The following is a 23,482-nucleotide window of genomic DNA, read 5'->3' on the forward strand; positions in this document are numbered from 1 at the left end:
CCGAGCAATCCGAGCGTCATTATAGTAGTGTGCGTGTGCACTCATAGAGAGTTTAGCGTGTACCGATAACACTCAAACATTAGCGGAAGAATGGTGGGGCGTGTCTTCGTGGATGAAACGATCTATAGTAATAACTAATTTGCTATTGGGTAGTTTCAATGATTTTTATTTAATTCGATTTAAATGCCTTGTCTTGTCTTGGTTTTCTCTCTGGAGTTTTCTTGCCTTGTCTACTAAATAGTTTAGTATCTGGCACTTAGCCAGAAGCATAATTAATTATCTTAGACTTGTCATACTCACTATAATGTCTCTGGGGTAGTTGCGTGTTAGGCAGGTCGTTACATTCCCTATAATTATGGTCGACTGAAGCGATGGCTGGTTCACATGTCATGTTTGTGAACAGGCGCTGCCTTCAGGGACTGGTCAAGGAAAGTTATACCTACCATAAAATAAATTTATGTATCAAAATGTAACAATAATATTAACCTAGACATTAACACGGCACTAAATAAATATATTTAAAAGTGCCACACGGTCTCGTGCTAGATGAGAGTATTAAGGCCACTTTCTATCAACGGGAACGCGTGGTAATTAACTTGCTTCTAAATGTATTGTTGTAACTTCCTACTTTTTTTATATTTTTAAACCGGCAGACAGTGGTGACTGCATTTGTTGTGGCGCTTCTTTTCAGCACTTGCCAAATGTTTGTCTCGAAGCGCTGGTAGAGCAAAAAAAAGAATGAGACATGTATATCCATATTACTATGAGCTTTGGACGATTTCTAAGTACTAATTTAATTAGTCTAAACAAATAAAGATAATTTTGATTTTGATTGATCGATTGGTCCGCCCCGGGTGCCAAGCATCAGGGGGTGACAAAAGTCTGTTCAGCAGTGGACGTCCTGTGGCTGAAATGATGATGATGATGAAACTAACTTAACCAACTTTATACACATTCCCTCTAATATGGTCAAGTGAAGCGATGGCTGGTTCACTCGTCATGTCTGTGAACAGGCGCTGCTTTCGGGGACTGGTCAATCCAAGTTATTCCAATGTATGTATGCGAGTCATTTCTACTAGTATTTAAGTATGTAATCTGTAAGTCTAGATATTAGCACGTCACTACCTTGTTTAATATACCACGCAATTTTGTATACCCATTATAAGATACACTATACAAGAATGCATGGTAAATTCAGTGAACTGCTCCTGAATCGAATGCACCTACTACTGCTATTTCTATTTATTTATATTAACCGGCAGACAGTGGTGACTGAGTTTGTTGCGGCGCTTCTTCTCAGCACTNCGGCAGACAGTGGTGACTGAGTTTGTTGCGGCGCTTCTTCTCAGCACTTGCCAAATGTTGGTCTCGAAGCGCTGGTAGGGTAAAAAGATTATGAGACATGTAGAGGCTCCTTAAGAGCAAAATGACGATTTGTAAGAACTATTTATTAGTCTAAACAAATAAAGAAATTTTGACTTTGACTTATAGCAATGTCGATTTTGTTTTTAGCCAAAGTTCCCCCTTGAGCTAAAATAATCCCTCAAATTATTTCATTATGCATAAATCTAATAAACTCCACTATCCTTTATAATGAAGATGAGTTAAAAAAAGTTAGAGTTGAAGTTAATGCAATAGATTAAATATTGAAAATATTTACACTGTTACCCACTCGATACTTGTGGTGCTTTAAATAGTGTTAAGTGAAGAAAGTCTGTTGTAGTTTTGACATTTCAATTTAATCGACAATAAAAATACCGATACCGTTATGGTTCCAAAAAAGAAACAAAAACTACTATTGTGCCAATAGACTGAGTCTCAATGCAAGGAGTAGTAGAAAGTATTAAAACATAATTTCTTGGCGCGCTTTTTCGAAAATAAGACCACGGCATGACCACGGTGCATGACCATGACTCTAGATACGAGTCATAGGCGAGTTAGCAAAAATAGCACAGGTTGAGCACAAAAAAATACCTGCATCATGTTCATGACTAAAGAAACGCAATGATATAAAACTTTAGGCGCATTTTTACATGATTAAATATGAATAAGACTTATCTCACCATTTTGTATAATTAATAGTTCTTGAATAGTAACCTATTAAAAGTAGTTTTAACTAAGGTTACTTGCATGTATCAATAAAACACAACACGTTCCCGATCACGTTACCGAATAGTTGTTCTAAATAAATAGAAACTATTTTTCAATATTTCATTGGACCAATGACTAATCACAGACTTCAATTATTGTGTTAGATCCGCACCTAAGTACTTCGCTTTTTTAATGCCTGAATATAACTATGTGTCAATCAATTTGATTAAATAGGCTAAACTAGCGGCCGCCCGCGACTTCGTACGCGTTGATCCCGTTTTTTTACCCCCTTCTATCTTACTATCTATCTTACGCGGTTTAGATTTTTTCATACAAATGCTTTTTCCCACTAACTCCCGTTCCCGTGGGAATTTTGCAATATCCTGTTGTAACTAGGCTTATATTTTACTAAGATACCTGCATGCCAAATTTCAAGCGTCTAACTTAAGCGGTTTAGATTTTTCATACAAAAGGATATTCCCGCTAATTCCTGTTCCCGTGGGAATTCCGAAGTATACTATAACCTGCCCAGGAGTACGAAGAATAATTGTACCAAGTTTCGTTAAAATCCGTCGAGTAGTTTTTGTTTCTATAAGGAACATACAGACGGACAGACAGACAGACAGATAAAAATTTTAGGTACTGATTGCATTTTTAGCATCAGTATCGATCACTCATCACCCCCTGATAGTTATATTTCATGTACAGAATTGACATCTCTACAGATTTATTATAAGTTTAGATTATTTTTTAGGTAATCGTATTTAATGTCATCCTTTCTGACATTTAATTTAAATTAAATAACTAAACAAAACACAAAATCAACAAAATGCTTTAGTTTGAGGAGGAGGAGTTTTGTAGGTTCAGTAACAGTACAGTTTTTACCCAACTGTGCCAGAAGGAGGGCTATGTTTTTCGGGTTTATTTAAGGTTAAAATAATTACTAAAAAAACGTGCAATTATAAGTTTACTTTATTTTGAATAGAAAATGCTACAAATAAAAAAATAATAATTTTAAAACAACTTTTTTTTTTTTAAACAAATGTGAACATGAAATACCTAGGTAACAACTGAAATGAATGTTAATAAATTAATTAAAAAAAACTAAGTACATTATCCAATGAAACACTCATGCATGTAGATCAATTTATTGAGAAAGAAAAGAACTAGGTACTTAGTCTGCGGATGTATCTAATGGTCATAGAGGGTTTTGGATTATTAATTAACATGAGTGGACTAAAAAGGCTCTCTTTAGCTTACGCCTGTCATTAAGGTCACTAATTAGGGTCAGAGCTCAAAGTAGCCCACCTAAGTAATACGTACCTGGTCTACTCTATCTATTTAGGGGTGGGGGTCATAAAGTCGGATGGTAAATAAATAAATGTGATTTTAGTGAGGAATTGAAAGTAAATACTGATAATTATAAGCAATGAATGTCTTTTTTAGGGTTCCGTAGTCCTGACAAGGAACCCTTATAGTTTCGATATGTCTGTCTGTCTGTCCGAGGTTTTGCTTAGAAACTACTGACACTAGAGAGCTGTAATTTTGTGGAGGTATGTATATTAATCACGCCGACAAAACGGTAGAATAAAATTAAAAAAAAAAATTTTAGTGTATCTATCCCCTACATGTAAAGTAAGGATGTTTTTTTTTATCTTTTACCCCATCGTGTGGGGTATCGTTAGATAGGCATTTTAAAATGGTTTAGGGGTTTATAAGACTATTTTTCGATTTAGGGATCTGTTTGCAATTTACTAAAGTTTAAAGTGCCAATTTTTGTACGAGTAGGGCGTCCCCCCCGCTCTAAAAACTAAACTGTTGGCCTGAAAAATCTGGAAAAATTCGTAATAATACTGCTTTTCATGAACTTTCAAGGAAAACTATAGCGGTTAAGATAGATCACTTACTTTAAGAGTAATAGTCATTTGACTCATGTATTATAAAATTTCTTAACCAGTAAAAATTCCTTAGAAGAAAATATGAAAAGTGACTTTAGATATTATATTGTTGTAACGAAGGACAACTACGGAACCCTACACTGCGCGTGGCACGTAGAAACAAAATAAGGTACCTAATCCTCTAATTTGATTTCCCAGTGATTAAACATTTGGCGATTTTCGGTATGCGGTCCTGGGTTCAATACCTGGTTTATTGTAAGAAAATTATATTTATTAATAGCAATGACATAATGTAAAAAAAAATCAATACTTAAATTACCTAAATAGTAGGAATCCAGCTGGAAGAATTTGAAAAATAAAAGACAGCCTAGGTACGTAACTTAACTTTTTCCTATGATGCAGATTTTGGCACGCGTGGTGCACCCGTAGGGACTCTGCGTTCCGCCGCGTGCGTGTAGCCCGCGATAAAAACGTGTAAATAATGAAATGCGGGTAGCCCGCATGCGGATTAAACCCGCACGCGCGTACCCGTGCCGAAATTCGCATTCGCATTCAAAAGGCACTGTACCTAACTGACTGTAAATATAACTTCAGTGTTTCAGTGTATGTGGTCTCGATTAGAGATCGTGATGGATTGACTGCCTCTCCAATAACAAAACAAAACTAGTAGATTTAATTAGAATACGAGTATACCTCATTATCCCGAGAACAAGAAAAATCCACTAAGTTATTTATTTCATAATTTTAAGTATCTTGTACCTTTTTATCCTGCATAACTATAGTTATACGACTAGTCCCTAGGACTATGATTATAAAATACAATAGATTATTAGGTAAGTACCTAGTATGTAACTTAATAATTATGATCTATGCTTAGCAGCTTAGAAATCAAAATCTTCAATCAAAGACTTGAAAGTGGATTTGGTCCTTCAAGCCGGATTCGATATCTAATTAATCAATAATTATGTCTGTTTTGATGATTTTTCTGAAAATTGTAAATGCTAATCAAAGGATTGTAGTTATTGCAGAGTTAGTTTTTGATGCGAGACTTTTACATTGCTATGGTCATCTCAAGTGACCACTTGGCTAGATTTCGGCTAAAGCATGACTGTCCGTTAATTCTGGATAACATTGGTTAGGTATGGACGGTCATCAATCGGATGCAAGAGCTCCGCCGGCTGCGCCATACATGATGGACTCGGCGTATAGTAGGTAGGTATAGATGGCATTCAGGTCGCGCGCCGCTCTCGCACGGACGTTCGCTGTGCTCTCGCGCGCGCTCACCTCGTTCAAACATTTCTATCGAAATCGTTTTTTGTTCCGTTGCTTTTTTATTCAGTCTGAACGGCCAGTCTGCGGGCGAGTGCTAGCACGAGAAAAAAGTTCGGTCACAGGGAGCGGACTAATTGTGACTCCGTGAGTTCCTTTCTATCGAGACTGTTGGTGCCAATAAATTGAATTTTGTCGAGGTGACGTAAAGCACGGTGCCGGTGATAACGGAGAGTGATGTGAATTGTGTTGTGTTGCGATGTGTGTCGGTTAGTGAGGACGTGGTTTGTTTACGATGGGTTACGCCGCGTCGGGTGCGGGGCGGGCGGCGCACGAGGCGCTGCTGGCTCGCCAGGACGCGGAGCTGCGCCTGATGGAGGCCATGAAGCGCAGCCTGCAGGCCAAGATGAAGAGCGACCGCGAGTACGCACTGGCACTCTCCGCCGCCGCCGCGCAAGGACAGAAAATGGACAAATGCGAGGAACTCAACGGTTAGAACTTAGATCCGACCACCTGATAAACAAAGCTCGCTTGAACTTAACACGCCACAGCTTTAGGCACTTTCAACCTCTAATTTACTCGCCTTATCGTTTTGTTGGAATTTAGTCTGATTGGATCCCATTACCACTTTCAAATTTAAAATTCTTAATGGCATTTCAGTGGTTGGTTCTGTAGAACTGGATTTACAACTACCCTTAAACATTCGCGCGGATTGAACAACTGTGCGGCGAAAAACTTTATGATTGCATTGACGTCTTTGTCAATGTTTGCTGAAGGAATTTAATATGCTATCACAATTTTCACAAACAGCCATTCTTTGTTGGGTTACTTACATTTGCTTCTACAATTGCACAATAAATATGTACTTATATAGTTACCTACCTACTTACTTATCTATTTAAGTTTGTGTTTTTCAATTATTAATACATAAAGGATTAAATTAATTACCTTACAGTAATAGGTTTTCAATTGGATTTGTCCAAATACAAGTATCAATAAACTTACGCTGATGACTTTCTAAAAGGTGTCACATCACTTACTTAAATAGTGTTCTAGAATTACTTGATACTTAATATAGGATCTGTTAAAGCACTTTAAGTACCTATGCATTGTACTTAGATAAGGAAATATGTTATTGTTGCTCAGTAGTAAGCTTTTACCTGTCGATAAACGACAAAACCTTTCGAACAAAAGATTCGAAGCTAAGTAAAGATTTCCATTGTCTTGCCCTGACATGGTTCTTTGACTGGCTTTTTAGTGAAACTCGTAACTTTACTATTTGAGATAAAGTTTTTTGTTATGTTTACGTATTTGTAAGTAGGTTATCCATAATTTTCCACTGGAATAGCTTTAAGAGGCAGGTCTCTGTAGTTTGTGGTTAATGATTTGTTGACACAATTATTCATATTTTCCGGTTCAGCCTAACCTTATTTATAAGACTGCTTTATTTGGTTCAAATTAGCGTAATTTTATCGTGATGGTTCAGGAAACTTCGAGTAGGTAAATATTGAATTTACTTAGGTTAGGAGGCAAGAAGCAGCCTATGATGGTATTCAGAAAATCATTTAGTAAGATATCACTTGCTCTTACTTACATCTTTTATCGTCATCATTTCAGCCATAGGACGTCCACTGCTGGACATAGGCCTCGCCTAATGATTTCCACAAAGTTTAGGTCGGTTGGTAGCTGCATCCAGCGCCTTCCTGCTACCTTTATGAGGTCGTACATCTTAACCTTGAAGAAATATCAACACATTCCACCTTCCAGGGTCCGTGATAGCGTCAGCATGGCGCACGATGACGGAGGAGTGGGAGAACACCAGCCGCCTGATCAGGGCCAACGCGGAGGCGCTGGAGTCGCGCGCTCTGGACCGCCTCACCACCCTCATGACCGAGCGACGGAAGGCCAGGAAGGTCTACCAGGAAGACCATTCGAAGATATCCTCGCAATTCACTCAGGTATGTTTTTTGATACAAACGTTAAAAATTATATGGAAAGTGAAGGCTTTTCTCAAACTTAGGATATTTTTAGGTACAATTATGTTCCGATTCTCGCTCAACACAACTAATCCGACTGTACATACTATTACCATCATAATTATAATGACTTCAGGCAATTTCTAAGCGGTGATAGTCATTTGACTGTGCTTACCTGTATGTGGTAACTTACAACATATAATAATTTTCTTACCTTTATAATTTAACCTGTATTTTTATGGAAATGAAAATGTAAGGTTTTTGTGCAGTTTCTACGCTTTTGTCTCGTAAATCATGTGTTCCATAACAATTACACCGTATTGTAGTTCCTTTATCAGTCGGCTACTATCACCGTATCGGATCACGTCCTGTCGATAGTGCACTGACTCATGGCGTGTTCTGGAGCTCATTGACTGATACATCACGTCGGCTAGACTTGCCCTATCGTAGGGTTAGGTCTGTTTTAAAATAACATTGTGTAGCAACCTTGTATGTAGAGAAGCTTTGTGTTGGTTAATACTAAATATTATTCGCCGAACAGTAAAATGTACTGTGATGTAACTCTCACCGAGTCGAGAAATTAATTTTCTATTAGCTTTTACATAAAGCTCTCGTGAGTTTCAAAATAGACGCCCGCTTTGCCGTTACGTAGACCGGTTCAGCTTGCCGCTGGTCCCTCGTCTTCCTATCGCTGATCAACTCCTAGCGCCTACATAATTAGGTCTCAGCAAACGGCGCAGCAAAGAACTGTGTCGAGGCCGGTTTCTAACAGCTCAGCTTTCCCTACCAGTACTACCGTAAACGCTTTCGATGTGGGCTAATCTTTCCTGTTCGAGCAGAATCGAATGATTTCGTTACAACACTCACCTGACACAGATGAACGATATGCAGTCGACGTCAATTACCAATGCTCAATAACAAATCGATTTGAAATATTGTGCTCCAACTCTTCTAACGCTGCGCTGCGCGTGACGAAACGAACGAGCTTATAAAGTGGATTTATTTTTCCAGTTATCCGTCGTAAACCTAAAACCTGTTTATCTGCATTAGGATTCGGAGGCGGCGGGTTATCGCAGCGGACGCTCAGCACGTCTGTAGGATCGGGCCGATTGCCAAATTTTTCCCTGTGATGTAAATAAAACGAGCGATATTGGCGCCATTTAGCGGCGCGCGTTAGTTCCCATCGGTTAGAAATTTATCGGCATTTTAAAATTTGCTCCAGATTGAATGCTCCGATGCTCGTTTATAATTTCCAATAGATTAATGTTTCCATTCAGCGGAAAAACTGAGGGTGTGACTAAGCGCTTTAGAAAGTTTGTTAGTTTGCAGCGAGGTCGACGCGAGTCGTAACCGACAGGAAGGACACTTTGTATGCGACGGAATGCACTTCATCTAATGAATGATTAACTGTGGGCTGCTCGGACAACCGCTCGGAATGTAGATAACAGGCTGCGTTAGATTTTAAAGTTCGTTGTCTGAGTTCTACGGTTCCTTTGTCTGAAAGGTGCACGATTAGTTCCTAAAGCTTATCATCGTTTACGATACCGTGATTGTTTTACCCGAGAAGGCGAGTTTACCGTAACGTCTGAAAAAGGAAAGCAATCTTGGAGATTGATCAGTAAACAAAGACCGAGAAGGCAAAGATCGGCGTATAGTGCGCGGAACGCGAGGTCCTCGGAGCTTGGTGCTCTCGCTCTTACGTAAGAGGCCAGCGACGGTGTAGAAAAGGATGTGAGACATAATTCAGTGATTTCTAACCAAGTCGCGTAAAGTGACGCTCTGCATGGGGATTGGCCGCGCGGCACCTGTCACCGTTCATTGGCCCTGCGCCTGCGCGCGTGCACCATCGATTTCTTTCTTCTGCAGCGTTTATTTTATTGCCATTATTTCCATTAGGTTTTTGTCCATGGGAAAACTCAAGATTGTAGCCGAAGAAAAAGTTAGATCTGCTTCCATTATTCGATTTGTGCTGCAACCTACAATCATGACCTCATTAGACTTGTTTCTGTTTTATGACGGACACCACAAACACCACCATTCATATCAGTTTGAGTGCAAACAAACTTGAATTTAGAAGGAAACATAAATTCCGGCCGATCATGTTTAATGAGCTTTAAAGTTGGTGAACTAATCTTGGTTTTGTCAAATACATTTGAGTTGGTCATAACAATGAATCAGCCTACTACCGTTCAACCTTCGATCTCGAGTTTCTTTACGTTGAAATGTTGAAATTAGTAAGTCAGGAAAATCCCATAATGTTTTTTGAATCTTCGAGGTTACTTGCAAGGCTGGACGTCCTAACCATACCTACATCCGACTTTTTTAACATTTTGTTTTATTAGATGCTAAATTCGCAGATCACACGGCAATGGCTGGAGTCGAATGGGGAGTTTAGCATGCATGTGCGGTTACACAAATAAACCCTGCAATCTGGGACAAAGAATCGCCATGCAGACGTGTCCGCGTCTATTCTAGTTTCTATCTAGATCTCGCCTGAGACGTGATTTTCAAACGGATGTGATACCTCAGCTGTAATATTTTATAAATTAGCAGTCAAGTCGATTATGCTTATCCAAATTGGAATCAATAAATTGAACAGAATTCTAGATAATTAGTTACAGAATCTAAATATTTATGGAAAATCTTATCCGAGAAGGACATGATTAAGTTTATTATTGGTATCTGTTAAATTAGGTTTTATAACATATTAGTAGTCAAATAGCTCTATAGAAGCTATGATCCTAGACTAGAAAGACTAGTCTTTCACCAGACATTTACAAATCTGCATGGACATTTTTGTGTGACATTTTTGGAACTGTGCCCAAAGTCTGATGCGCTCTTTTCTATTTACATTTTTGCTTGAAGTACCTAACTAGATAAGATATAGGTTTGCAAAAACAAAATAGCAAGTCAGGAAAATATGCTGAAAATTCTTCGGAATAAACCTGGCTAGATATAATTACCAAGTAACGCCCTTTCGAATGTCTCTGATGCTGCAGCAATAGCAAAACTTATGCACTCAAAGAAAGAGTGTATGGTACTACGAGTAACGTCAGCTACATTTCAGATGTCTGATGCTGCAGCAAGAGCAAATCATATGCACTTAAAGAGCGTATGATTGCTACTGATGATCAATCGCTAATAAGATGTCACATGCATGACCGGTTTGCGGTGCTATTGTTGCGCAATCGATGCGTCTGTCGCGGGCGGAAAGTGAAATCGGCCGATCAGTGAAAGTGCCCTGACAGTTATCTAATTTTGATAGCAAGTGATTATGACGCCGCGAGGGCCCACCTGACCAGTTCCAGCGTATAATGAGCGTCTGCCCACTTCCATTGGTAGGCAAATTGGAATGTTGAATTTTTATTTAGCTTTTGCTCACTGGGTTTCTTTCAGTCGCTATAAAAAATTTAAGCTTTTAATCTCCGTACAAAATATCTTCACAAATCTGTACTTGTGACGAAAATTATCAACAGACTTGGAAAATTATTGTGGAACTGTGTATCTTAATGAGGCTATCAATTTAGGCTTTGTTAATTAACTGCTACTGTAGGTCAAAAACCTATGTACCTATCAACGTGTATTAAATATTTGATGATTATTTTGGGCATTTCCACCCAATAACTTATTTATTAACACAATAGATTTTGAAATTTCTAACAATATGGATTATTTCTAATAGAATACGAATGGTTTTTGGTTATAAATAATTTTACAAATCGACTCTACCTACATACTCTTACTTATCAATGTACTTATAAGAAGATTTCCACCTGTAGTTACTAGTAAGTAGTAGCATAATAATGCGATACGCGTTGTTAACAAAATTCGCATAAATTAATTTATCTTAATCATTACTAATTGACAGTGTGTTTGTCTCGCTGTCTACCTACACACGTTCTTTTTTGGCAAGTTATCAAAAAAGTATTTTATCTATTAGGTACTAAAACAGTAGGAGGTTCTACCTAGTCAATAATCAAACCATTTTAATTTGGCTTTAACGTAATTTTATTTTACCTACTTAGGTGGTACCTATCCATCGCCTTGTATTTAATCGTATTAATCTTGTATTTAATAAACAATAGTGATCGAAAATTCTGGAATGGAGGCCGCGTACCGGAAAACGCAGCGTGAGACGTCCACCTACAAGGTGGACCGACGACATCGTAAAGGTAGCAGGCAAACGCTGGATGCAGGCCGCTACCAATCGATCAACGTGGAAAGCATTAGGGGAGGCCTATGTTCAACAGTGGACATCCTATGGCTGAAATGATGATGATGATCGAAAATTCATTTGTCGACGACTGAGCATCTACATTTTTGTATAATCTGAAATATCTGAAGATTCTTGATTCTATGAAACATAATTATTAAATAGTATGCTTGAAGAAAAAGCGCAGAGGATGATTACGACGACCATAAAACCACTTAAAATCAGTAACTTTGTCTTGATTAGCGGTAAAAACAAAAGAACTTCCTGAATTTACATCCATTTTAAAGACAAGTCGTAAATGTCACGCATTAGCGAGTCCCGTTGAAAGATTCGCCCGTGAATTTAATTAAAATAGCAGCTAATTTTAGCTTTTAATAGCTATGAATAACCATGACAGTTACAGAGCCACGTGCATTTCAATCCGTCGAATTTAAAAACACCAACATAAACTGTTTATTGATTGAGATTATTCACAGAAAACACATTGGCAATAAAAACACAATTTTTGCCTCAATATTTCTTCATTCGATTGTATTCACCTCGGAAATTACCTAGGAAAGAGATAGAACTTTTGTGAGGTGAACCTAGATCTTATGATCTTATCTCAAATAATGTTTATATGGCTTAATGATACATGTATTAATGTGTATGAAGCAGATAACATGCTAATGTACCTACTAAGGTGTATTTAATTAAACATAATGTATGTACATTGGTATACGTAAGATATCTTATTCTACTAGGTAGAGCCGTTGTAACAGCAATCAGGCCAAGTTCAAGTTGAAACTAAGTAATTAGGGGTAAATGCATTCGCTTAAAAAGTCTTGGCAAAAAATAAACAATGTAAAACGCAACGATGCGATGATCGCGAGTTAATTCGCACCATTATGCAATTACAAAGGTATTCGAGATCTTAATGGATTAATATAGAGCCCTGCCCAGTGGCTCATTGCCAAGGGTATGTGTCAAATAAATACACGCTATAGTATTTATAATAAAACATACATATTAGAACATATAGCATTTATTAGCAGGTACTTACATAGTATAGAAACGCCAATTTCCTCCATCTACGATGTATGCTGTTTGCATGATTTCTATTCTGTCTAATCACTGATGACGTATTAAAATGCTCTTATTCGATTGAACAATAAAGACGTTCTCGTAGTAAATTAAAAATAGGTACACCTATTTTCACCGTAACCTTTAGCTTAAAGTAGGTACATTTTTGGTCCCGTAGTATTAATTTGCATGTAAATATCATTTACTTAACTAATGTCAGTAAAGTACGGTAACGTTGTTTCTGTTGTACAGAAATAAAAAATGTCGTACCTAGTGATTATTCACATTTGCGAGTAGCTATACCTACTTATTTACTTACACAACCCAGAGCATTATAGATACTTAACGTTATATCAATACTTAGTGTATTGCTAACTTTTATCACATGCATTCACAGCCTTATCACTTGGTATTATTTTCACTAATAATTACTACATTTTACCTTCTATACGATTTACTACAAAAATTACATTGAAAATTTTTCACATTTTGTAGTTATCACATCACTAAAGTAGTACGATCCTTTATCACTTATTGATGATTGGGTAGGTCTTGCGCTGCACGCAATATTGGGTCCAATGGTCGTGCGGTCGCCTTCTACAGCGATTGTTGTCGAAGATTCAATGTTCACTGCACCACACTGGCCGATCACTTCCACTTTACCAAAATTATCTTTGATGTCAATATTGCAGTTCATCCCGACCATTACTAGGTCACCCACATTCCTTGTTATTTTTATGTGGTTATTAGATCCGATTATTCTTAATTGATTGATGTTTTCTTCCAGCTCTAGTTCCATATTGTTCCCTGTAAGAATGTATTTCTTCATCTTGTTCTCGTACTTGTATTTGAAGTCCGTTTTCCTCGAGCGTTTTACTCGAAATGTTGAGATGTTTTCTTGAGTTCTTTTTATCTAAGGAAGGAGTACGCTGCAGGGTCTTCCCCGTAGTTAATGAAGACATAATCATTATGTATTTATCTAAAAAAAAGTTATGATGTTTGGACGGGGGACTTGACCGGATAAATCTTGTGGAATAGGTAAAAAGAGTAACTACTTAGAATTATGTAGTTACAAAATTTTTCCTACATACGAGTATGTGGGGATCACGAGTTCAATACGGCACAACGCGACAGTGCGATATTATTTGTAAATTCTTTAAAAACATTTTTGTAAGTAAGTGTGTTTGATACAATAATATTTCACAAGATCAACCAACAAATATCTAGGCTAAGGACATAGCCAGACATGAATGATGTTATGCATGCTTGAGCATACTCATCAAGTTGGTTGCACTTTAATTATTAACACTCACAAATGACGTGGCTACATAACTCTTATTGAGGAATGCATTGTTAGATAACGATTATGTAATTCATCTTGCGATTGTTATCCTCCCTTACCCTAAGATTAAAGTGTCTTAGGTCGTTGCGTTAGAGCTAACGGATAGAGAACTTACACAATAAATTCTCATCTTCCGAGTATTCTCTTGAATGACTTTTTATAATGAATTTTGGCTGTAGATTGATATGACCATGGAGTGAACTCGTCATGACAATTAAAATTTTTACCATAAAATAGTGCGGGATACCGAAATGATAGCATGCTATTACGGTATGTACGTTACGCTACCTGTCTGAACAATCTAAGTTTGGTCTTATAAAATAAGCTAATAAAATAATCTTCAATCTTTTCATTTAGACTTTAGCCTGTATTCTGAAACACTTACAAATATGCAGCTATAAAGCTAAGGTAAACATAACATTACGGTCCAAAAAGGTATGGGCCCAGTTTTAGGTTCAAAGGAACCCAGTGTCCAAAGCAATTAATATCATGATGAGGATGACCCCAGCTGCCTCTGTAACGTCATTATCATTATCCACCTTGATTCGCCGCGGTGGGCACCTCCGAGGTGATTAATCCCTCATTCCCTCGTCACTGTGACGGCTGTCTGCTGATCGCTGATTGGATTCAGGATATTCGCACCGACATAATGTAATGTCCATCAATTAATTGAAGAATATTAAACAATTGAAGTTTGTTGGTTGTTGGTGTATTTTTAATGCTAACACATTATTCGAGATATTCTTCTTTCTTTAGGTACTTTTCCGGTTTTAGGCAGATGAGAAGTAGGTACCTACCTTTTTAACTGGGTTTATTTCGTACTAGCTTTCCGCCCGCGGCTTCGCCCGCGTGGAATTTTGTCTGTCACAGAAAAACTTTATCGCGCGCGTCCCTGTTTCAAAAACCGGGATAAAAACTATCCTATGTTCTTTCCCGGGACTCAAACTATCTCTATGCCAAATTTCATCAAAATCGGTTGCGAGGTTTAAGCGGGAAAGCGTAACAGACAGACAGACAGACAGAGTTACTTTCGCATTTATAATATTAGTTGGGATTGGGATACGAGTGTGTATGATTATCAATTTTGATAGTGATCAAAAACACTGGACCGAAAGATTTACAAGATCATTCGTTACCACCAAAACGATCGGTGTGAGTGAACCATATTAAAGGATCGACTGTTTGGTGTAATTACAATATACTCGCAATATTAACGAGTCGGTGCAGCGTGCAACCTCATTCTGTTGCCGTTGCCATAAATTGGCGTGCTTTGACGACGTCGCCGCCGTTTAATTTCGCTGAGAGACCGTCTCGGACAGTTTAGTGAGGGGACGACTGGACAATATTCGATTTAATATAGTCTTAGTCAACTTCGCCATTTTTTCCTTCATTTCTGATAGGTACTGTTCTAGATATATCTCTCTGTGTAATTTTCTGTATAATTTTAGTTTACTACCTACTTGACTATGTGTCTTATCGTCTTTATTGCGTAGGTTATTTTGATTCGTCTCATCTTTTTTCCTCAAAAGTTGCCTTATTGAGCAGCATATTATTTACAGTTCAAATAATGTTACTTGCTCATTTGTATACCTATCTTTCGTTACTTAAAACTGATGTCTCAGAATCAGCTAGACTCTAGCTGCTAGAGCCGTTCATATTATTGTCTCAATTCTCAAAGTAGGTTTTTAAGGCAATATATTCAGCGGGCCACTTTCATCGACTATTTTATTCGCAGCACTACCCAGAATACATGGGTTTCTCGTCTGGCCGATCCCTGTTATTTGTGTCTCGGTAACCCTACACTGCTCTTTCATATCGCGTGAAATTGCCCCATGCCGCTCCGGTCTAACCGTGCAGACTTTTTGTATTGACGGCCAATAAAATAAACAAGGTCACGAACTAAATTTTGACTGCAGACCGGAACTTACGGAATCGTTGCCTGGGCTGATTATGAAGATCTAGTGCAAAATATTTGAAAGAAGAAACTCCTGACTTTACATCTGAAAAAAAATCATACCTACCTACTTATTATGTCATTAGGATTTCGAGTTTATTATGAAAGTGCGAAATACTTAATACATTTTACAGTTAAAACTAACCACTGAAAGATAATTCGTATTTTTAGCGGTTACATTACAACTTCCTTGTAATTAATTAGCAAGTTCACATTTAAAGGGACAAAATTAGATAGCTTAACCACACCAAATAGGAAATAGAGTACAGTAGAACGCCGATTATCCGAATTAATTGGGACCGGGGTCGATTCGGATAATCGAAAATTCGGATAATCGGACATAGACCGGTAATAAAGAAAAAACGTGTAAAAAACGAACTGTCACAAATAGAATAAACTTTATTAACTGAGTTTAGAGTTCTACAACAACGCCCAGTTGAAAAATATCTAAACTCCTGTGAGTTTCAACTTGTTACAATAAAACTAACAAAAATTACTAGGTTTTAATTTTTTATATTACGCTTAGGACCGATTCGGATAATTGGCGATTCGGTTAATCGGCGTTCGGATAATCGGCGTTCTACTGTACTTGGAATTGGCAAACGTAATAATTTGAAATTTATCGGTTTATTTTAAACATAGTTATTGTTGTTTAATCACTAGTAACTAAAGAACAAATGCCTCATTCAATAAACCTTTGACAATCATTATTGAGGTTCAACAATAAGCAAATGAGCCAATTCCCTTTGAGGTTATTGATTACGCTCGCTCATTAAGGGAGTCGTAACACTCGCTCAGTGGCGGCGTATATTTTATTTGTTGCAGAACACATCAATTACCGATATTAATTTGATACGCACAGGAATAGAATGCACTCCGCCGCTGTCTGGATCTGTCTAATCTACAGGATGTTTATCGAAGCATGTAAATTGATGCGCCTCTAAAAAGTGGTGTAATTGCGATCTGTTTTTAAATAAAATCGCACTGAATACGTCATTGGTTGAGTTTTTCTTAGCGGTCAGCTGTAGATCCTGGCTGCACAGAAGTTGCACAAGATGTGGGAATAATAATGCTTGTACTGCATAGACGTGAAAAAAAGAAATTTCATCGCCATTTTTCCTTTAAAAATGTCCATACATTTTGTCTCCCAGGACTCATTTAGCTTTAGTAAACTCGAAAATAGGTAAGGACTTTCTCAAGGTATACTGATATGCTGTTATGAGGATTACAAGTTCATACTTCGGTGGAGAGCTTGTTCGACATCCCGGCATCGGCTAACGTCGTAACAGACACCCTGTCAATGTGTATAATTTTCAGTAATGCCCTGACCGATAATTTAATGCGCGTGTTTGGATCGATTTGCATTGGTTAAACAACATGCCATGCAAATTGAGGTTTAGTGGGAGAACATTCGGGACTCAATTTGAAGAGAAAAGACTCTACACTCAACATTTTCAATCCTTGGGTTTGAAAATTGAGCCTATATTTGTCGTCGTTTTACCTTCCATCTTTCAATTTGTACTCATCTAGGTAGTCTCTCTTCTTCTCCACTTGATTTTTATATATGTAATTATTTTGGGGCTAGATTTTAAATAAAATTTCGGCTTACGTCTTGATTCAATCCGAGATCATATTCGCCGATCCGTGAAAAATATCAAGATGATTTCTTGAAATTTGATCGCGTTTTACCTGTATAAATAAAATCAAATCGTCATTTATAGAGCCTCCTTATTTGGCTCCTTAAAAATAACATTGTATTATTGCTGTATCCTTTAGTTATTGCGTCACCGCGACCACAATTAATATTCGACAATGACCGGTTTCTGATATTATTTGTAACGAACGAATCAACGGCCGAATAATCAGTCTGATCGACAAGTATAAAGAACTAAGATTAAAGATAGCTAAGTTGATTTTTGAACCACATAAAGTTAATATCTTTTAAGTTTTAAGGATGATAATTTTCTTTTAAACAACAGCTCTACATTGATATAATATAACTTCAAAGTATTCTATAGCTACAAATAATGCCAGAACAATCTAGAGATTGTCGGGTATATAATATCGGATTTGTTTCAAAAAACTAGCCATATTGTAAGTTTACGATAGCAAGGTTCTCATATGCCGATTGATTGACCATTTATACGCTTAACAAGCGTGAAATATTACACTTCCCACGAGGTTAAAATAACTGGTAACGTAAGATTAAGAGTAACTTAGATTACAAAACGTAGTTTGTTATTGTTAAAAATGTAGTGGGCATTGTTATAAATAAAGGCATAATATTTTTTGTATAATGACGAGAAGTGTTTTTAGTGAAATTATTAAATGACAGTAAAATATTTAACAGTAATATTTTCATCGTGTAGAGTCGTCATTTTAAAGACTAAAAACGACTAAAAATACTAATTTGCTTTTGATATTCGTGGGTATGATGATAAACCTTGGTCTATTAAATCACCAACAAATTGGTAAAGCTACGTAATTTTACTAATTACATCATGGTTATTTAATATTTTACACAATATGGAGCAGGCGAGAGAATTCGTCTGGCGCTTAGCCGAGCGGGCTGCGCGCGCGCAACGCTTCTCGGAATCGTTCGTCTGCCTCAAATACATGGTTCGTTGCACTGTCCTCTCGCTCAGCCGCGACCTCACACTCGCATCATAAACCCACTATAATTTTAAATGGAGCTTTATCAAACAAAAACACATAAAATAGCATAACTACTCGTGTGTCCCGCTAAATGACAATATAGGAAAACACTGGCATTGTCATTCATTCAGTGTTGGTAAATAATTAAATAATATTTATCAATAAACCCTGGTCTTGCACTGAGAAAATCTAACCGGATTTATTTGACCTGAAAATAATATTGACTATTGGTTGAACTGAAATGGTTATTCGTTTAGTGATTTCAACCAAATGACGTCCACTGCAACAATGATTTTCACAACTTTGCTCTACCGTGGTACTTTTTACGTGGAATATGGGAAGTGATTATTATGACACCCATGATATAAAACTAAGTAGAACTAAATTTAGACTTATCGTATCCTGTAACCACGGTGGTTAACAATAAAACCTTTCAAACATTAAGTTTGTATATGATATCTATAAAAGCCTGCTTCAAACTGTACTGTGTTAATAAGTTTATGTGTCGAACTTGTCACGATTTTGATTCAGACTGCTTGACTTTTATGTAACATACGAGTACATGACTAATGTTGCACTAGAAAATCTGATTATTAAACAAACATACATCGGTATCCTTCCGTTTGGCCAAATTACTTTTCGCCAAATTTCACTTCGCAAACAACTTATCGCCAAAGTGTCGTTTCCCAAATGAACCTTTAGCAACTGTACTTTTCGCAACTAATTCATTTGGTCAAATTATCATTTGGCAAAATTTTACTTGGCAAATGTTTATATAGCAAATGTTTTATTTTGCCAAATATTATATCCCAAATAATTTGTTTGGTCAAATTGACACTTCACATACTTACCCACCGTTACCCACAAATCAAAGCATAGGTAAGGCAGATGATCATGGTTTTCACAAGAATTTTATGTAAAACAAAGAGTTTGCAGAAAATAGTATGGTTGCAGAAAGTAGGTATCGCAGAAAATAGTAGGTTAGGTTAGGTTAGAACAGTGACCCTTAACGCGCGAAGGCGAGCGAAGCGTGCCGCGGCAGCGGCCGCCGAGCGCTAGAATCACCTCTATTGTTTAATGAATCATTTGGAAATTTCGATAAAAATAATGAAATATGAAAATTAATTTAGAACAAATTTTATACTATCTACCCACTAAACAAAATAATAACCACAAGCTAATTTGTAGTCCATTCTATGCGACAATCAAATTATTTTGTAAATAGTTTATCGTGAAATATTTTTGCCAAATGAAACATTTGGCAAAACATACTTTGCGAAACAATAATTTGCTAAACAATAATATGCCAAAAACGATATTTGCGAATTAAAAGTTTGCAATAAGTTGTTTTGCCAAATGAGAATTTGCCAAATGAAAATTTGCGAAACGTTGTTTGCGATGTGATAATTTGGGAAACGTTTTTTGGCCAAACATTAGTAATCCACATACATCGTATTGTTTCACTGTCGCAATAATAGTGATAGGTGAATTGTGAAATTTGACCGACGAGTCGTGCCGTTTGGTACAACAGCTTTTTCATCATCGTCATTTTGCTTGACATTAATTTTGCAGCCAACAAATGCAATATAAAATGCGCAGTTATCTTGAATGATGAATTTCCCTAAATGACTTTAATTAATCTGTTCATCTGTAATTTAAGGTTCAAATGTTCCAAAAATATGTGAACATTTGATTAAAATTAACCCGTATTCAAGTATGTTATCATTAAAAAACAATCTTTAATTTGAATTCTTTGACAAAAGTTGATAATTTTTGTATCGAACCAAAAAACATTTTGCGAAAGATTTACAAGCATTATGGGCGGTATAAAATATCAAAATATTCGGTGTTACATTTTGGTCTTGAAGTCTGCACGAAAATAATTATTTGCACAACTGTGGACTGGCGCCATAGATAACAGGCCATGCTACTGCTATAAATTGTAACAGAAACACTTCAATTGCCTTTCGTTTCTACAGACACAGTGTATACTAATAAAATACAATATAGGTACATCTTTGTTGGCGAATACATCTTAGTTACGAGCTATATGTTGAGTATTTATTTTATATAGGAAAAATACTACGTTTATTGTTATGTGTAGTTTAATCCCGTTTTCTTAAACTTTTTAAGGGGAACTTAATTAGTTCCTAAGAAAAGAAGCGTGAAAGAGACTGAGCTTTTTAATTAAGGTAATATTAATGAATCGTCCTTGATTTTGCAAGAATAATTTGTAAAAGTTGTTTTTAGCCAGGAACTGATATGTAATATGTTTTTTATTTTAACGAAGCATTTGTCACTAATAACAAAGTATGACGCTTCCGCTTAGAAATATAAAATGTAATAATTAACATGTTCGTGTCAATATGCAGTTGAATTTAATTGACCGTAAAATAATAGATAATGGTATATTAAGTCTGATTGGATAGTTAACAGACTATTATGTAATGTACAGTTACCATTGTTATGTGTTTTTATTAACCCATATAAGTTGACTTATACCGTTTTAACGTCAGTTTTAATGGTCAGTAAAGTTTTAAATAGTATATTCTAATCAAGTTACAGTTCAATGAACTCTACAATAACAAGTAGAACAATAATTAAAGCTAAAGCAATTAATAAAAATGTAATCAAAAATAACGCGAATACTGAAGTAGTATTGCCATTTCTTCGGAATTGCTCATGACGCGAATGATATAATGTTTTATTGTTAAAAGTAGGTTGTGTAAGTGCCGTGGGAACTCGAATTACATTTTGGATGAGATTGAACTTTTGATTACGTTTAGTATCATAGCCATGGAATGTATGACATTTCCTGATTACCTTTCGCCCTTATTTTGCTTGCAATCTTTACAGAATGCATTTTTTCTGAAAAAAAAAATGTGTAGAGTTAAATGTTGCTTCAAGTAATATACAGATTACCACCAATAGAGACTGGTATTGTCTTGAGATAGCGCCATGAATGTAGACTTTAGATGCTTCCAATTAAAGATTGCAGTGCAATAACACTGCTGGCTTCAATTTAGATGTCAAACGAAAGGTCAATTGCCAATTTCCTTCGTGATTGTCTCTGCCTAATTGCAGACGTGATCAGTCCAGCAGTCGTGTTCCTGAGCTCACTTAAACCATGATTAAAGATGATTGAGGCGTCATGTTTTACACTACCAGCGAACTCATGTCTCTTGCAGGTAGCTATTTAATCGCTATAATATTTTAGAAGTTTAATAGTGAGCTGAGACCCAAAGAACTGGTTCCGAAAGCGATTCTAATGTTTAATAACTGCAGGTGTTCGGAATTTATCGCCGTTGTCTATTTTTCTATTACATCGGTTGGCTTTTCTCGGAATATTTAACAGCGGTTTTGTTGGTTTGTGCTGTGACATGAATTCGCCATGTGCTGTAAAGTTTGTAATCAATTTTAAACAATGGACACTCTCTACAGCAGCGTGAGTTGAATGCAAATTCTATTCGAAATAAACTTTTATTGGGGTAGGCAAAGTCCAATACTTTACATAAAAATGTAGTTGTTTATTATGATAATCCTTTCTTGTACTTTTATGACTTTGGGTTCTAAAGCTTGTATTTGGCCAAAAAAAAAAACGAATTTTGTACTTGGTTGGCCAAGGTTAAAAAACTTTTCTTTCTTAAATTACCACGAACAGTTCGCGAAGATAAAGCCATTAGTGAACATTTCAATGTCTCCGAGCCGTACCTTATACCCGGCAGTCGTTTAGCATGTAATTTTGTAATGTTCCATTCCATTAGTTCTTTGATTTGAATTGAATGGTGGTCGTTTGAGATTATGTTAACAATCTTCCTTCCGTGAATTGGATTAACTAATAATTTTATTGTTATGAACTGATGCTTCAAAACCATCGCCCACATTGCTTTTGTGAATAACGTTTAGCATCTTATTTTGGTTTTGTTGATGTAGGCGATTGTAGATGACAAAGAAGCTTGAGTTAATCTTGCAAATCGTCTGTACCGATTTAACTTTAATCTCATTTATCGTTGTATTAATGTTCATTATTTCCATCTCTTTTACAAGGATTGCCTTTCTTTCCCAGATTTCCATATAATTAAAGTTTTATTAATATAAATTACATCTTTAGAGCATTTCACACGATCGGGGCGTCACAATAATCTCTCACCGTAACAATAATGGGAGACGTCACTGTTCAGGTATCTAACGAAGTTCGCATAAAAAACAGGACAAGTGGTGTCGGACAACAAGAGGATTCCGTATAATATTCGTAATGCTTCTGGAAAAGTATGAGCGAAGCAATGAGTCAGTGTTTGTGTCTTTATTATAATATCCTTATTGTACCTGTAATTGTACCTACCAATAAAGGAAGTATTAAACCTATATATTTTGATTTTTGGTACACTCAACTGTACCTATTTCCTTTGTTTAATCCAGATTCCAGTTTGCCTTTTGATTCTTGTTTTTTTTATTTGCTACATTGCATATTATGTACGTGCACTATACTATGCATTAACTGGTGAAGTAATTTAATATGCAACTGTTGCAACACATTTTGCTATTTGTAATAGGTACTACGACTATCACAGTTTTAAATTCCATGCTTGCTATGCAGTTGTGTAACCTTTAAACGATATTACTTGTACCTCGAGGTGCATAATTATGAGAATGATATAAAAAAATAAACACACATGTTTACTTCTTTATGGTTGATACACAATCGGCCTGAGATGTACCTGTTTACGGAACCCTGATAAGCAAACTGACAGCAAGCGTCCAACGTAATATATTAATGAAAAGATGGGGTACAAAAAACTCGGGATTTAAAATTTAAATGGCGGCGCGCTCAAGCAACTGTTACCAGAGTTTTTATTTTGTTTGAGAGTTCGGTAAAGAAAACAAAAGTGGGGACGTTCTTTTCTCCTATTTGCCTCTGACCTCGGTCTTATTGACAATGGCTGCCAGGATGAAATATGGCGTGGCTAACGAAAAAGAGATTTGGTGGAGGACGGAGCCGTCGAGCCGTGCTCTATTGTGGAG

General features: G+C 36.6%; 1 protein-coding gene across 7 annotated transcripts in view; it reads left to right on the forward strand.

The window, feature by feature from the left end:
* The first annotated feature begins 5,204 nt into the window (after positions 1-5,204).
* Positions 5,205-23,482, forward strand: part of FER (tyrosine-protein kinase Fer) — a 47,497-nt gene continuing 29,219 nt past the window's right edge. For 6 of the 7 annotated variants that reach the window (XM_028306079.1, XM_028306080.1, XM_028306086.1 and 3 more), the window contains exons 1-2: positions 5,206-5,749; positions 7,026-7,216. In XM_028306079.1, the coding sequence (XP_028161880.1) occupies positions 5,554-5,749; positions 7,026-7,216 (387 nt within the window). In that variant the 5' untranslated portion in view covers positions 5,206-5,553. Of the gene's footprint in view, positions 5,750-7,025; positions 7,217-23,482 lie in introns of all 7 variants that reach the window. The other variant, XM_028306085.1, reaches the window with a different exon arrangement.

Source organism: Ostrinia furnacalis, unplaced genomic scaffold, assembly GCF_004193835.3.
Source record: "Ostrinia furnacalis isolate ACB-3 unplaced genomic scaffold, ASM419383v2 OfSCF1862, whole genome shotgun sequence".
Classification (NCBI taxonomy): domain Eukaryota; kingdom Metazoa; phylum Arthropoda; class Insecta; order Lepidoptera; family Crambidae; genus Ostrinia; species Ostrinia furnacalis.